General features: G+C 37.4%; 1 protein-coding gene across 3 annotated transcripts in view; it reads right to left on the bottom strand.

The window, feature by feature from the left end:
• Window positions 1-186: 186 nt before the first annotated feature.
• The window catches only part of RETREG1 (reticulophagy regulator 1), a 66,430-nt gene continuing 49,307 nt past the window's right edge, over window positions 187-17,309 (bottom strand). For all 3 annotated transcript variants that reach the window (XM_051799331.1, XM_051799333.1, XM_051799332.1), the window contains 6 exons: window positions 14,416-14,542; window positions 12,403-12,487; window positions 11,087-11,224; window positions 8,665-8,729; window positions 7,390-7,516; window positions 187-4,411 (listed from right to left, as the gene is read on the bottom strand). In XM_051799331.1, coding sequence (XP_051655291.1) covers window positions 3,900-4,411; window positions 7,390-7,516; window positions 8,665-8,729; window positions 11,087-11,224; window positions 12,403-12,487; window positions 14,416-14,542 — 1,054 coding nt within the window. In that variant the 3' untranslated portion in view covers window positions 187-3,899. The remainder of the gene's footprint in view (window positions 4,412-7,389; window positions 7,517-8,664; window positions 8,730-11,086; window positions 11,225-12,402; window positions 12,488-14,415; window positions 14,543-17,309) is intronic.

The raw sequence follows: 17,309 nt of genomic DNA, 5'->3' as shown, positions 1-17,309 counted from the left end.
TAACCCCTCCCCGGTGCAGCTTAAGACTATGTCCTCTTGTCCCATCACTAGTTCCCGGGGAGAAGAGGCCGACTGCCACTTCGCTACAACCTCCTTTCACGTAGTTGTAGAGGGCGTTAAGGTCACCCTGCTTGTTGTTACAGAGTCCTTTTCCATTTTTGGGAATAAACACACGATAAGATGATGAAAGATAAAAACTAACACATATTTATTAAATGCTTTTACAAACGATCAATATAACAGTTCCATGTTTACAAAACAGTGATTGGGCAGGTAAAGTGCTGCAGAATACTTAAATAAAGACATTTTGTAATTCTCCAGTTTCTGGTTGCCCAGGTGGGGGTTACTCACAGACTGTGACGCTGCTTGTGTGCTGAGAATGCATGTGAAGACCACAGGGACTTTGTTCAGAAGGCTGGGACAGCCTGGAAAAAGCCCAGAACGAACACAGAACAAGTAGAACGAGTATCTCTTCAGATCCTATCACTTTGGGTTGCAATAATTTACTCTCCTTTGCATAGAATAGTATTTTTTTTCCTGAACAAATGGAAGAATGGTCAGTAGGTGTGTGGTGCCAAAACATGGAAACCCCATGTGCTGAAAACAGGTGCTTTTGCACTGGATTTGACACACCCATGGCCATCGATCAGATGGCAATCCCTCCGCCTGTCTCTCACATGTACTGACACAAGGGGAAATTTTCTGAGTACGAAGGACTGCACCACATCCCAGAGATGCTGACACACATCATTTTCTCCCAGTCAGGATGCATGAAGAAGCCACTGCAAGGCAAGGGAGTGTGAGCACCCCTTGGTGGAGTAGACCACCTAACACAAGCAGTACCGATCCCATGGCAACATCACATGCTGTGTTACCACAGGGCACTTGCTCACACTATGCCCTCCACGCTGCCTGCAGGCCTTTTGACTGGAAATCGCATGCAAGCAGGCTTTCCCTGGAAAAACTGAGTATTTCAAAGTTATTTACTACCTCATACTCACTTGCCTGTCTTTCTGCCCATGTATTCAGTTTGGAAGATGAGAAGGTGATGACCGTGCTAGGTAGGAAAGATGCTGTGGACCATTGTGAGAGGAATTTTTTAAGGAACTGCTATTTTGTTGTTGCTGCTAGAATACAGCAAAATGAAGTTTTCTCAAGGGATTTCCAATTGAAGGCAGTGTAGAAGGTATCCATGAAGGAGAGAAGCGTTTTCTTTGTGTTTTGCTGTCAAACTGCTGGCAGTGGAATGTATCGTATCCGAGCAAAGTGTTTCTTACATGCATTTTTCTAGGAGGGAAGAGATCATTTCCTGCAGAAAATGAGGCATCTTTTCACTACCTGAGGAAGAATATTAGATGTTACAGAATCACCTCCTTCCCATTACACAACGTTTAGGGGCTTGAATGTAATCAACTACCATGAAAGTAGAAAAATACAATTCTAAACACACTCAAATAAGCAACTATGTCCCTAAATTGAATGATTTTCTTTTCAAGTTTTGCTTTCTTTTTTCTTTCTGGGAAAAAGTGAGACCTGTGTTGGAGAAAAATCAATCTATTTACCTGTCTTGAAACCAGAAAATGGGTAATTTACAAAAAGTCCGAGAATATCCTCCAACTGCTTTTCCTCCTGATCTATTATTCTAGAAGAGTGCCCCTGTGTTACGTACTTTTATAACCACAAGTATTCTTCATAAAACAACAATAAAGTGCACACTGTTATAAAGCCACCATTGACAGCCAGTTAGTCTGTCCCGTCAATCCGCTCCAGAAAAGCCCGTGAAAGACTGCTCATTCCCTCATACCTCTCTGTCCCGCAGCCTGTTTCCCCTCCTGGCACCAGTAGTCCTGGATAAAGATTGTTCAGATGTCCTACAAAGTTCCATCAGCAACTTGGATTTGTACTCCTCTAACTATATAGATTGTCCTAAACATGCAGCAACGAAATGACGCTTTTGAGTCATCCAAGAAATTGTAATGGTCTTTAAATTCACTAAATTTTCCAGCAAAAGCTTCTTTTAATTTTGGCTGGGTTTTTTTTGGTTTGTTTGTTTGTTTGTTTTGATTTTTTTCAAATGAGAAGGACAGGTTGGGGAAAGCTAAAAAGGAAACTTAGCAACCAATGCTGTGGAACTGATGTGGGCCGTGGTTGTTAATGATTTCCATAAACTCAGATGTTAAGATAATGCAATGTTAACCCAAATGTTAAGATACTGTAGTTTTGAAAGCTGCATCTTGTAGGATCTATATCCAGCATCCACTTATTTCATAATGTATTTGTTAATGAAGGCACAGGCTTACCTTTTTACTGGTAAAGGACAGCAGACACGGTCAATATGCATTACTGACAGAAAAGCACAAGCAACAATAAAGCTAGTGTCAAAAATTCTCAGCATCTTTCTTTTCACTATACTCTTTTTGGCCTTCTGCCTATTTTTTCATCTCAAAAGGAAAAAAAAATATAAAATGAAGTTAACTTTAACCACAGGTTTACCTACACACATATGTTAGTGGAAGATTTTTTATCGTTTGTTGCTGTACTTTTTGAGGGTCCTAGATGACAGTATTCACCTCTTCAAATGCCAGCAAATGGAAATTTACTTAAGTAGTAGTAGCAGCTGACATGGTCCCTCAACATCGCTAATGGTTTACATCACATTAAAAAAACTAGCTTTACTTCTTCCTATTTCTTGGATTACTATTGCTTGGTATTGCAACTCAGTTTTGTTACAGGTGAACAAAAAAGCCCTAAAAAAATAAGTTATCTGCTTAAGATCCCATGCCACTTACTCAGCATGGGTGGACTTTAAACCAGCAAATGATTTAAACAAATTCTTTTTTGTTTTAAATTACATGCCAAGAAGAAGATTCTGAGTGTCTTCTCTAGCAAATGACCTTACCAAATACTTTTAAGTACCTTAAAATATTCAGCTTGCAACACAACTTTTGTTGCAAGTGGCAGCAGCTATCCTGTAAAAAAAACCAAATTGAAACCTACAGAATCTTGAATTAAGGAAGTGGCATCTAAAAAAGCCTTTATGCTTTTTTTAACCTTTAACCTTTACTCCGAACAATAACTACCCTCACCTGCTCCCATAAAGGTTGTTCAGTTTACACAATATTAACTTTTAAATATAAAAATTCATTGGCTGACTTCACATGGGCAATACTGCCATGGACCAGACTCCATCAAGGAACACAGCAGGTGGTCAGTCAAATAACATGCCACTTTACAATTCTACAAGCCTAGAACAGCAAAAAACTTGGAAATGCATCACCACATCCAAAATAATTCAAAGGTTTTAAGTATGAAATCAAGTTTTCTTTTATAGTGTTGCATACATATTTAAACTAGAGTTGTGCTGGTTAATGTGTTTCATATACAGTAGATGCACTACACATAATCCTAACTGCAGGGATCCATACTTTTTGGTATGATTGAAGGAGGTGAGATGTACTTAATCTCATTGCAGTCCTCTGATAACTTGCCCTTGCTATGTGAGTCATTAGTTGTATTAAAGGATTGGCAAATGAGTAAATAAATTGCTGATGTTGAAAATTTGGCTCAGGACCCCAAAATAAATGGTTGTCAAAAAGATAGAAGAAATCTCTCCCCAACTCTTTTGAACAACTGACCTCCAACACTCATCTGTAACCAAACAGTAGACAGATAATTCATTTCCATGCTATTACATTGAGGTATAACTACCAGAAACATTAAACTATCAGTATCATCTGATATTTATCCAATTAATTCACTCTGCATAAGGGAAATTATAACAACACATCTAAAGGGATAGTTAAAGCTTGCAGCTCAGAATTCTCCTCTTTTTTTTTTTTTTTTTTGCATTTGATGATTTTTTTTTGTGTTTTATGTTTAATTTCTTCTATGTTACCAGGTTAATGACTTCCAAGCAGATTTGAAAGAAAGCCTGAAGACTTTTTCTTTTCCTGGGATTCAGCTTCTTGGCCTTGTGAAAGTCCCAATTCTTTCTCAATCTGCTCTAGCTCAGACTGGTCAAGCAGTTCAAAATCATCAGCTTCCTCTGTGTCTGTCTCCTCACTCAAACTGGGTGCTGCATGTGAGGGAGCTTGCAGTGTGGACTGCAACTGCTCTTTGATGGCAGCAGACACCGCGGCTGTGATGACATCACCAGCAATTCCACTCATTAAATTAAAGGTTTGGTCACTGGTCAAAGGCAAGGACAACCCTGCAGTGGGTGGTCTCTCTTTACTCTGTCTGGAAGCGTGATCCACCTTGAAATCTGTTTGCTCTTTTCTTCGTTTTGGATGGATGGGCATTCCGATGCTTGAGTCATCATCATCATTTGTTCCGGCACCATTTTCTAAAGAAGGGAATTCTAAAAGATCTCTAGCGAAAGCCTCTTCATGATCACTAGGTCGGTCAAAATCTATTAGAGGGTTAACAGAAGGAAATACAGTGTTAGCACTCACAAAAGGTTTCCCAAAAAAACAGCCACATGTAAAAATGCAGTTAGTAAGTGTTCCTTTGAATACATTTACTAATCTATACTCTAGTAGTTTTCACAAGCAAAGGAGCTTTGTGTGACATCTACAATAAAATGGTCTTGAGGTTGAAAAAATAGTACCACAAATCACCTGATATCGACCTAACTCTTTGAACAAAATACCTTTTTAAAGAGGTATCTAGCTGTGAAACAACCCATGGAAATCTTTAGCAAAGCTATTTCTAAATATACCAACCACATCAAGTCCTAAAATTTATAATGCAACAACAGACCCCTAACTATTTTTCTTCACAATAAATTACAAATATGTAATTTATGCATGGATGTGTTACAAGCTTTTAATATTCACTAGAATAATAGAAAACAATGTTTATGTGTTTAAATGAAGATATAATATAAAACCAATGTAAAGACAACTTCTAACTTTTTCCTTTCTTGGCCAATACTTGTATTAAATAGGAAACAGAAAATGGAAACTCTATAGATAATCAGGATTGTTTCAGGTTTTCAAGAGAATAAAAAGCAGAATGTAAACAAATAAAACATTAGATTTTATTGGCTGCATTAATGACAAATATTTATTATTAGAAATGTGTAAAACATACTGTGGAGTACATGGCCTGTGGAAGAGGCCTAAATGAGTACAAGGGAATACTTTGATCTAGTATTTGTATAAGAAGGTAAAAAATAATCAATTAGAACTTACTTTCTATGAAAACAAGCAATAGGAAGTTGTTGTAGGACCATTTACAAGGGCTAAGGAAATAAATCCTAAAAGTGTCTCATACGCTATTTTCTCCATTTTCTTTGGGAAAGACAGGTTGGGAAGGTGAGTAGGAAGGGTTGTGCTGTAGGCGGAGTGGTGGCTCAAATGCACAGAGCTTTGGAAGGAGATGAGCCAGTCCTCAGATGCAACCCATTTGGTCTTGTACTTTTGTGTATGTCCCATTTGCTGAAATATTCCATACAGGAGAAGAGTGGATGCTGTTTATTTTTCACTTAGCAAAGCCTCGAACACAGTTTCCCACATGATCCTTAAAGCCAAACTGGTGAGCGAATGGGGTAAGGGAAGTGTAAGGTGGGTGGAAAACTGTCCAGACTGACAGGGTCAAAGGCTGTGATCAGCACTGTAAGGTGCAACTGGAGGCTGGTTATCAGTGTCTGTCAAAGGTCCTGAAACAAACACTGTTCAATGTTTTTATTAATGACTTGGATGACAGGACGGAGTGTACTCTCCGCAAGTTCACAGCCAGAAAGCAACTGCTGTGGAGCAGGTGTATTTGATATTCTGGAGGTCAGGGTGCCTTCAGAGGGACCTCAACAGGAGGAACAGGCTGAAAAGGAAGATCATGACATTCAGCAAAAGCAAATGTGAAGTCCTGCATCTGGGATGGAATAACCTGTGCAGCAGTACAGGTTGGGGGCAACGAGACAGAAAGCAGCTTTCTAGAAAAAGACCTGTGGACAGCAAGTATGTCCTTTCAGCAAGGAAGGCCAACTACATAATGAGCTATAGTAGCAAAAATGAAGGCAGAAAGTCAATGGAAGGGATTTTTCCCCTCTATTCAGCAACTGAGAGTACACATTGATGTACTTTGTCCAGTTTTGACCTCTCCTGTCCAAGATAGACAGTGATAGACAGGAGTCCCCTGAAGGGCCATCATGATTATTTAGGGGGTTGGAGAACAGGATGTATGAGTAGATGCTGAAAGAATGGGCCTTGTTTGGCCCTAAGAGTAGGTGGCAGAGGAGAAATCAGATAGTTTAACTACTGAATGGGAAGGTATAGAGAAGATGGGCTTGAATCTTCTAGAAAGTACACAGTGAAAGGATAAGAGTAAATTGATACAATCTGGAACATGGGAAATTTTGGCTCACTATAAAAAATTTTTCATTGTGAGGGTGAGCAAATATTGAAAAAGGCAGTCCAGGGAGGTGCTGAATCTCTACCACTGAAGATGCTCAAATTTCAAATGGTCACAGCCCTGAGAAACTTCATAATGCTCTGAATAGAAGCTTGAACCTGCTTTGAATAGGAGATTAGATAAGATGAACAACAATTGCTCTTTACAACTTACGATTCTGTGATCGTACAATGCTGTCTATTTACAACTTGAAATATTAAGAAAATAATTTAAATTACTAATTTGGCATGTATAATGCCACTAAGTAGTATCACTCTTCTTGTCATTTACAGTGACCTTTTTCTAGGAGAAATGCAAGGTAGGCAGAGGACCAGATCCACAGATAAGAGTGGTATTAAGATAATTAAGATAATAAGAGATGTGTATGTAACAACCAAACTACTGTCGTCTGTAATCTTTATTCAGGCAAAGTGCTAACTAATAGCTTGGACTGTAAAAAGTAAAAACTTTGATCTGGTCAAGATCAAGACAAGTGCTTGAGAATCTTTTCCTAGTCTTAGTCTTTAAATCTAATTGAGGCTCATTGCTGGCTCTCTTCATTTGCATTCTAGTAATAAGATCTAATCATACTTTCCTTAATTGGCTGTTTAACAAGTCAAAGTATTCATTTTTTCTTCCTTAGCTTTTATTTGTTTAGCTTAGCCACAAAAGCATTGGCACTAACTTAAAAGGTTTACTTGCTTAAAAGGTTTGGTGGAAGAGAGTGGTAAATCTGGCAGCTATTGAGTGTGTTTGTCTTACCCAGCACTACTGGTTTATTTAGACACTTGTTGATGTACCTTATTATTTTTAAGATGAGGACAGTTCTTAAAAAAAATGTATCCCAAACTATACAAAACACTAACATTAATCTTAAATTCATTTCAGGGTGGAAAGTAACAACTCAAAAAACCTCTGTCCTCAAATTCTCTAATAATTTTCAGGTAACTTGCATGACTGAAATTCATTGATAAGACAGATGAAGCTATTACATACCATCAGATGTGTCTGTCTGTGGAGAATACCCCTCGGATAAGTTAAAGGTCCCATTATCGGTCCAAGATACTTCCGATACATCTGTGTCAGACACTGACATCTCTTTGGCAACGACTGCAGGACTAACCTACATGGAAAAAAGTTCCATACGTGGTATTATTATGTGCAAAAAGTTCACACTATAGGAAGCCAATGCTTAAGATAATGAAAAAAATCCCTCTTGTATGTCATAGCAATATGAATCACATCCTATTTAAGCTTTATTTCTAGAAAAATGAAAATAATAGTATACAGTGCCTAGAAGTGAAGCATCCCTCTTTGTAATCACTGAAAGCTGTATTATACTAAAGAAGCATAAAAAATTCCAGTTATTCATTCTGACAGTAATATCCTACTGTAAGAAAAGCAGAATGAGCCCGCAAGTACAAAATATGCATAAATGTAAAGAAGCAAGTAAACTTGGATCAAAAAACCCAGCCCATTATCTGTAAGACCATAAAAAATTAGTTAAATTAAAAAAATATTATCCTTTGCTAATTTATCCAACAATATTCAATTATGTCAGCTACAAACATATCCCATGGGATTTTTTGTTTCCAGAATACAAAGCCACCTTCAGAGTGATCACTGTCAAAGTCAAGCTTTATACACTACTCATCAAATACTGCATAATAATTTCCATTAGGATTTTTTTATATGAACCAGTGTTCTGATTATAATAGAAAAACCTTTGCCATACAGTTATTTGGAGTACTAAGAGAAAAAGGAGATATTTGAGTGTTCCAACACATATCTAGAATGATATTTATAGATAATATACGTATTTACACTAGCACTGAAAATTAACAAACAAGTGATTACAAAAGTATCTGACAAATTATGTAGGGTTTCTATGAACGTTTCCCTTTTACATTTTAATTTGATAAACATTAACTGCAATTTCACTGTTTCAAATAAAAATAAACACCTTTGCTATTAAATATTAAAATATTTTAATCATTCTACAGTCAATACAAAATAAACACATTCTTAGCTCAGTAGGCCATATTAAACCATTACCTTGAAGGCCAGAAGTCATAAATGCAGTAAGTCAGTTAGCATAAGCCTAAAGGTGGAGACTATGAATCACTTCTAAAACATACTGCTTAGTTCAGGAACACAGCCTTCTGGGCAGGTTAAAGTCTTCCACAGAAGAACAGAGACAGTAATCTAGATAGTCTCCCATTAACTATATTGATCTTAAAAGCAAGACAGGGATGACTGAAAAAAAGTCACCTTAGGACACAGAGCTGATATGTCTAATTCACTGTCATCTTCTGTGGGTTTTGTTTTTGCTGTTTCTGAAAGAAAAAAAATATATTTTTTATCCTACTCATGACAATGGATTCCCAGGTTCAGTGTGTGTTCTCTGTCACACAGCTTGTGTAGCACAATAACCTTCCACCTGCTGACGCAGTGCATCCTTAATGTAATATGTTACTCAGGTGAGGGAAACAAGGTTGAGTCAGAGACTGGATGCTTATCAAAAGACATTGTGCAGCAGCCAAAGCAGGAGAGATAACGTTGCTCTGAAACGCGTTCCAACAAATTTCTTTACCTGCATTGTACTTCCTTCAGGAGCGTCTGTCGCTCACCATAATGTTACCTGTTGCTCACCATAATGTTACCTGTCCTGGCAATAAATGTCCATCTTTTAAACTCCACTGCTGTTACAATGGACAGGTTAATATATTGCTAGAACAGGCTGTGTAGTTATCCCACCACATTACTTCTAATGAGAACATGCAATTTTCTGGATAATTGCATGTAATCTTCATCCACTAAACCCTTCTTCTTTGCACCCAGCTACCCTGCATTCACAGTCATATGCAAAGAACCCTCTGAAGCCTGGGAGAATGTTGGTCTTTGCAGATGAGCAGAGACACAAATCTCACCTCCTCTGTCTGGGAATCTTTTAAACCGATATAAAACGAAACACACAGTCAGAGTATTCTTGGTTGCTTCTTTTTGCAACTTGCTTTTTCCTCTCTTGTGCCAGCACAAGGGCTTGTGAACCTATGTGGTGAACCCAAGTGCCAAAGCAAGGTAGGGGACCCTGACTGGATTAAATTAAACTGCAGGGCAAGATGCAGGAAAGAACGCATCTAACCTCAATCATTTTCCCAGTGCTGGCTTATGGAATTCATGAAACAAGTCTAAACTCTTCCTCTGCCAGTTTCACTTAAAAAAACTGAACAATGTAAAATAATACATGAAGGAAAATTTTCAATGCATTATTCCTTATTTCTGGCAACTACTGCATTACACATAAGAGAAGGGGAAAAGACAGACGGTGGTTCTCATTGGGTCTAGGAACAGCACACTGCATGGTTAATGGTTACAAGAAATGCATGTTTTAGAAGCAGATGTAAACTAACTAAAAAGGATAGGTTACCTGCAAGTAATGGACTACATTACAAAGGTTTAATTATCAAATGTGCACAAAAAACCAAACTAAACATAATACTGTTCAGATACATATTTTTCTTGAAATAGCTTTATTGCTTAAAATCTGAAAGTTTCCAATGTTAGGAAAATTTCAGGTGAGATAGTTGAAATTTTGTTTTAAATTGATTTCTCCCCTTTCCACCTAAAAATTTTTATTAACTTGTAGCTACTATCCTATGGCAGTTCTTAAACGCTTTTTGAGTATTTGGGGAAGAAAACAAATTCTTTCTGCTGTGGGGAGAGAAACCAAGGAGGATTAAGATATTGGAACAGAGTTTTGTCTTGTTGCCGGTGTATTTTGGTTCTGAAAAAAATCTCCGGAGCAGTTAATTAGGGGTGAGATAAGAAAGGGTTTATTTGCCAAGGCAATAGGTGATATAGACGCGCGCCGCGGCCGTGCCCGAGAGGTTACATTTTATAGCATTATCCATCCAATCCCAGATGTGTCCACCCTTTGGCCCTTCCTCTGGACCGCCCCGGGCCCTCCCCCTGAGAATTGGGTCTGGGGTCTTTTTGGGACCACCTACTTCATCATCTTCAGTTTCATCAGAGTACAAAGGGTATACTGTCACCTAGTTTTTGACCGTACTCTGTGGTTTAGGCCCTGATACGCTGTTCTCCAAACAGTCTAGGCCTTTACCTTGACAAAAGACTAAACACTGCTACTGGATTCAGGGGTAGGTTGATATAGAAGGCATAGAATGGGGTAAGAGGGTTAGGGAATGTGTAAACAAGGGAAAGGAACAAGGGACAGAGGGGTTTCTGCTTTTAAAACCTTCCTATAAAATTTACAAGTCTTAAATAAAAAAACATTAGGGGCTTAAGGCATCAGTCTCTTATTGAAAATTCTGTTATGCACTTACTTTGAGACCCTTAAGTGAGTCTGTCTCCTGGGTAAGTTTGCCTTATCTAAACAGCTACAAGCATTGCATGCTTACAGTAAGTTTTTTCAGAAAACTTACAAGCAGTACATCTAATAAAGTATGAAGAGCTTGCCTTGCTTCTTTCTGTGAAATAGTAATTTTTGTTATCATACCCAGACGTCTGACATACACTGTCACCCCTTATAAAGCTAATAACAGTACCAAGGTTAAAAGCAAGAAATATCTTTATGACCGGCTTCTCAGGACAAACCCAACTGTCTGCAAGGTGAATAAAATTTTCTCTGCATACAGAAATACATTATTTGAGACTATAATTAATTACTCACCAAATCTCTCTTTTTTCTTCTGGTTGATATATTCCACTATTCCAAAATCTAGTTTCATCAGAACAGCCTTAATTTTGCTGTACACTTTCTGTCCAAATTCATTGCACTTAAGGAAGGGACACAAAAAGGCACACAATACTGTGACAAAAATGAAGACAGAGAAAAATTGCATTGAAATATCGCTGTATAAGAAGTTAATAAAGCTTAAACAATGCCTCTGCATACAATAACTACTAATTTTACATAATACAATTAGTTCACATAAAAATGCGCTGTGAAATGCCCATATCAGACAAACTGTTAATGTCAAATTCAGTTTCCAACAGCCATTCTTACTCATCACAGAAAATACCATTGCATTCCTATCAACAGACATCTTTTTTATTTTCAGTAAGGTACAATTTATGATCATTATATCATTTATCATGACTTAGCCTGATTTTGTTATCTTGACCTGAGAAAACATGATTATGCAACATTGCGCCGGAATCAATATGTTGAAAAAAATAGTAAGCTGACTTCCTTGTGACAAAATATTGTTAAAAGTTTCTTACTTATATCTACTCTAAATTGACCATCTTTCAGTTTAAACCTCTTGTCCTAATGCAACAGGCCATGCTAAAATGTTTGTCCCCATCTTTCTTATATGCCCCCTCTAAGAACTGAAAGGCCACAAAAAGGTCTCCCTGTAGCCTTCTCCAGGCTGAACAGCCCCAACTCTCTCAGCCTGTCTTCAGAGAGGCCTGTCTCCAGCTCTCTGATTATCTTGGTGGTCTCCTTGGACTTGATCCAACATGTTCATGTCTTTCTTGTCCTGGGGAACCCAGAACTGGATGCAGTACTCCAAGCAGAGCCTCACCAGAGCACAGTAGAGTGGAGTGGAGTAGATCTCCTCCCTTGACCTGCTGGCCATGCGGCTTTGGATGCAGTCCAGGATACAATTGGCTTTCTGGGCTCTAAGTGCACATTGCTGGGTCATGTCCAGCCTCTCAACCACCAGCACCCCCAAGTCCTTCTCAGCAGGGCTGCTCTCAATCCCTTAATCCCCCAGCCTGCATTGATACTGGAGGCTGCCCTCGACCCAAGTGCAGCACCTCGCACTTGGTCTTGCTGAACCTCATGAGGCTCCCATAGGCCCACTTCTCAAGCCTGTCCAGGTCCCTCTGGACAGCATCCTGTCCCACAGAGATTGGTGTTTTCTGGAAACTTGTATGTGTGTGTAAATAGATATAAATAAATAAATACTTCCTATATAGAGATCAAATAATGAAGAAACCACATACACAAATAATGACTGAAAAAGAGACTATACTTACACAAGACATAGGAGAGGACAACTCCAGGAATGTAACTTCCCAAGACAGTGAAAAATGTACATATGCTGCAGACTAGTAGGCAAAACTGGTAAAAACATTAAAATTGACCATTAACACTTTCACTATTTAACTGTTTAGATAATTTTGTTAAAAAGAAAAATGTTGCATGCTAAATCATAACTAGAATTCAGCGCAAAGTCGAAGATTTTAATTTTAAACTGGGAAATACTTTTAACGCTTCTGGTAAAAATAAGCATCAAACATTCCATTTTGGCTAATTAGGATGCATCCCCTCTTCTATTATTAAAAACATGCTATTTTTATTCATTTACTGTAAAGGTTTAACAAGCTCACGGTTATTGCTAAAATCACCAGAAATTACTTCACCCTCATTAGAAAAAGAAAGACTGAACAGTTTATATGCAGGAAAAACAACTCACTAATTGCAATATTACAATACATACTTACTGCATGCTTACAAAAGCAAAACATCCTTCCTATAGCTACAGTTCTCTCCCCTGTTGTGTTACTTCGTGAAACTGTTTTCTCTCATATGCTGGCAAGCATTCTCTTGATGCCTGTTGGCTACTCTAGCATCCCTGTTAATGACAAGACTGAGCTGAATTTTCAATATAAAATTCAAGATTTGGTCTTTGTGGTGACTGAGACATACAGTGCATCTTTCGCAACTGCACAATGCTGAGTACAGAACTGATCTGTTGGAAGTTTACAGATAGAATCTATTTGCTTTTGGAGCTAAACTGCAATAAAATGGCTATTTCAGAAAAATTTTGCGCACAGCACCACTGCCTAATTTGCTTCTAATTATAGCAGTAAAATAATGGCACGACTTAGAGAATGAGGTCAGGAAAAAGAAGGGAAAACATGCTGTCAAAATTAGCTTTTCTAAACCCATATTAGATATACCTTAACATACAGTTACTGTGTCATGTTACCACATGACAGAATTATGGGATTGTGTATACTGATACTGCATTTCCTTACTTCATTATATACATAATTCTTTTAAGTACATTTATTGTCCAAAGTATATTTATTTATATACTATTCATATACTTTTAAGCATATTTATTTATTTATTGTTCAAACATATAACTCCTCTTTGTATAATTTATTCATTTTTAAAAGATATTTCATCCTGTTGCTCATCTGTATTTCCAGTCTAAACTGCTAATATTTGAGCGTGGTACTACATACATTCTGTTTGCTAATTCTGAATGGCATATTTTCAGGAAGATTTTGTGGTAAAACTAACCAAGATTAAAAGAGGAGAAAAAGCCTCCTAATCTCCTTTTAACTTGTATTTAGCAATACAAATATAAAAATGAAATCTACTATTGCCATAATATACTTCTACATTATTTATATTATTCTTTGGGGAAAAAAAATCTGCTTCACTTTTGACTAGAACTAAGTAATGATATTCTTCCAAGTTGGAAGGAAAAAAACCTTATTCTTGCTTGCCTCTTCATGAACTGGGTTCTCCAGCTCAGTCTTTCCAGTAAAAAAAAAGGAAAACCACCAACTATAAGTGTATAGAAGAAAAGTTATCACAGTAAAATATGAGGAATTCTCTTCTTACATTAAATACTTGTGCAGCTATTCCTGAAGACTACAGTTATCTGAGGGGGAAAAAAAGTTTATGTTCAGGTACATGTCTATATGACTTTTTTTCTTTTCAAAGTTTTTATTAAATTGTTATGTTTTAAATTTCCTTTAAAAAGTCCATGGAATAACTGGTGAAGTTCCAACAGCTGCATGGGAAAGGACTGTATTGCTATGAACTTTACTGTGAACAGCTTTTCTCACTGACTCCCTACCCATGTTCTCCACAGCACAAAAAAGTTAGCAAAAAATCATGACTTAATGTATCAGAATGTGCATTTTATTTTTCAATTTTTCTGCTTGCTGGCTTGTTTGGTTTTTTTTAAAATTTATCTCACCTTTTTATTAAACCATATAGAACTGTTAATCTCACTTGGGAGTGCTTACCTTGCCAGGGTTTTGTTCCTTAAAGTGGGACATTTCTTGAAGAAATACAAATAAATTCATCAGTGTTTCTGAAATGTACTGATTTATTCTGAGTCTGTAGTCTTGCCTGGAATCGATGACTTTCCAGCTGAGTAAAACAAACAAAAATACCCAACTTTGTTTACAGCTCATATGAAAGTTGAAACTAGTTGAAAACACCATGTTGTAAAGCCATAGCCTCTGGCAATCCAATGGCTGCTGCTATGCTAGAGACACCTGTGCTTGTTTAAACATATTTTATATAAGGCTAATTTGACCTTTTTAAGCTAAAAAAATAATCTGTTCAGTAGTAGCAATTCTGAGTCTCCATGCAAGCAATTACCGAAGAAATGACTGCTTATTCATCATGGCCATACAAAGACAGTGAGTTCAAGGGGCTGTCATCTAAATTAAGCAAATGAACCCCAAACTTGTTTTTTAATATTATTTTTCTTTAAAAAATATACCACAGTATTTTCATTGCCAAAGGATGGCCATACATATTAACACATTTAATTTCATGCATATAATCCTTCTGTTTTTTCTTTTCTATTTTTTGTCTTGCTCTGTAAACTATCATGATGAAATTGTTATCCAACCTAGAAAAAAATTGCTCTTGAAGTCTTGATTCAGTTCCTTACTGAATTTTAATTTTTCTATTTTATTGAAAGGACTGTTTCTAAAGCTTATCTTATGACTGTTCAGTACTTTCAATAAAATAACACTCCCCCCTCCCCAAAAACTACTGAAGAATTTGCTGAAACCCATTTGAAAGCATATTTGGGGCTGAAAAGTTTAGACAATACCCAGTTTAAATGGTCACATTGTATACCTTTGTGAAGTAGACAAAACAACTACAACAAAGATGTTTATAAAACAACAAATGAAAAGAAAAACACAGACTGGCCAGTCAGTGTCAAATCAAACTGGTACAAAGTACGGATGAACCACTGTGCAAACACTGAGAATCTGAAGTAAATTCTACACCAGTTGTCTTTTGCATAATATACTGCTGAGTACACACAGCTTCAATTCCAGTGAATGCAAGTCAGCCATGAACTACCCCAGCTATTTTATGGGATACATAACCCATTACATGTCCTGTGCATCACTGCCTTAAAAGTAAACATTCTGTGATGAGTGGATTGAATTACAACATAAATCAAAATCTAAATTATGGAAAAAAGCAGCTATACAATTGTTGGTGCAGCAATAACACCACACTCACAGACTGTCAGATCAAACTGCCAACTCCTATCAGATACACAATCTCTGCAGCCTTATTTTTGTAAAAAATCAGAACAATTTCAGTCAAAAATGCCTAGTTACACACCCACGGAGCCCCTTCCCCTTTCTCATGGCTGTATTCGGTTCGCCACCAGGTGGTGACACAGCAGCGCTAGGACCAGCGCAGGGATCGTCATCACACGGGACAGGAGCAGTGCAGGGGGGTCTCAGCATCAATGCCCAGGGCACCGTGACCTACAGAAAACTGCTATTTCAACCACGGGGTAAAACTGAAATCAGTGTCTAACTCCTGACTTTATTTTAGTATTTATTGCGCTGCAGTGGTGTGATTTCTTCTTACATTACAAAACAATCAAGGTGAAAGATTTTTTTCCCCATTTTGAGAATCAACAACGACCTATTTAAAATAGTGTACCTCGAATGCATAGGGTGACATCCCCATGTCTTGGACTAGGTGACTTTTGCAATTTCCCAGCCATGCATGGCACTGCATGCAAGTATTTACCCCTGACAGAGGATGCAAATAAAACCATAAGGGAACTCATGGAGATCACTGCAGGAACCCAGCTAGAGGGATCAGCACAGTTACACAGAACTTTATATCTGTGTCCCATCCACAACAGAGATTTCAATTTTCATCATCTCTGACACTTAGTTGCTTTAGAAAAGTAGCATACAAGGGTTTTGTCTTATAGGAACTGCAATTTTCATAATAGGATAGGCTTCCCCTTAAAGAAGCACTGCTTCCAGCTTTTGTAAACCATTCTGCACCATTAATCAGTATTTCAAGAGTTGCCTGTTTATTCCAGTGTTGAAAACCTATTATGACAGTATTCTGAATTACAAAATCCTTTTACAGATTTTTACTCCTACCCTTTATTTAAAATGGTTGACAATCGAAGTTAAGCTTAGGGGGAGCACAGAGCAAAAACAGATAGGCCTGATGCCTACTATCAAATCAGAGCTTTGAAATATTTAGGACATTTGTAGATAGTCATTTTACTAATTTTAAGTTAATAGCAAAAACCGAGGGGGGGAAGATGAAAGCATAAACTACAATAATAATGCAAACTATTTTCATATATGCTAACCACTAATATAAAGACAATACAGATTAGAGAGGAGAAGGTGTAATAAGGTACAGTGGGATAACTAGTAACAATTCAAAATAAAAACACAAATTATGCAGAAAAATGGCACATTTGTACAGAAAGTATTCTGGAGTTGCTTTGTTTGGTTGTTAGTAATGCTTTCTTTAGCCAAGGTGTTGAAAGTATAAGCTGAAATTCAGATTAAATTTAAAGTAAAACCCTACATGTTTTGGTTCTGTAGTCCACGTGTAGTGCATTGACAAGAAGACAAGTAAGAAGAGTGGATGGTACCGGTGAAGTTTGCTTAAAAATACTGCAAACCCTCAACTGAGCTCCACAAAAGAATAATTGGCAGTTTTTTGTAAGCCACAAGAAATCATAAGACATCTTTGTCAGTTCTACTATAGCCACAGTTTTCTAATTTGCAGGGAACGCCAGGGACTATTCTGAAGCCTTATTCTGTTCTTACACAATTAATGGTGTAAGAAAGTCAGCTGGCTGATCTTCAATGTGACAATCAGATGCATGCGCTACCTC

Source organism: Manacus candei, unplaced genomic scaffold (assembly GCF_025592945.1).
Source record: "Manacus candei isolate 608988 ecotype Guabito, Panama unplaced genomic scaffold, ASM2559294v1 h1tg000049l, whole genome shotgun sequence".
Classification (NCBI taxonomy): domain Eukaryota; kingdom Metazoa; phylum Chordata; class Aves; order Passeriformes; family Pipridae; genus Manacus; species Manacus candei.
The sequence above is the reverse complement of the archived record's forward strand: the minus strand, read 5'-3'. Positions and strand labels throughout refer to the sequence as shown.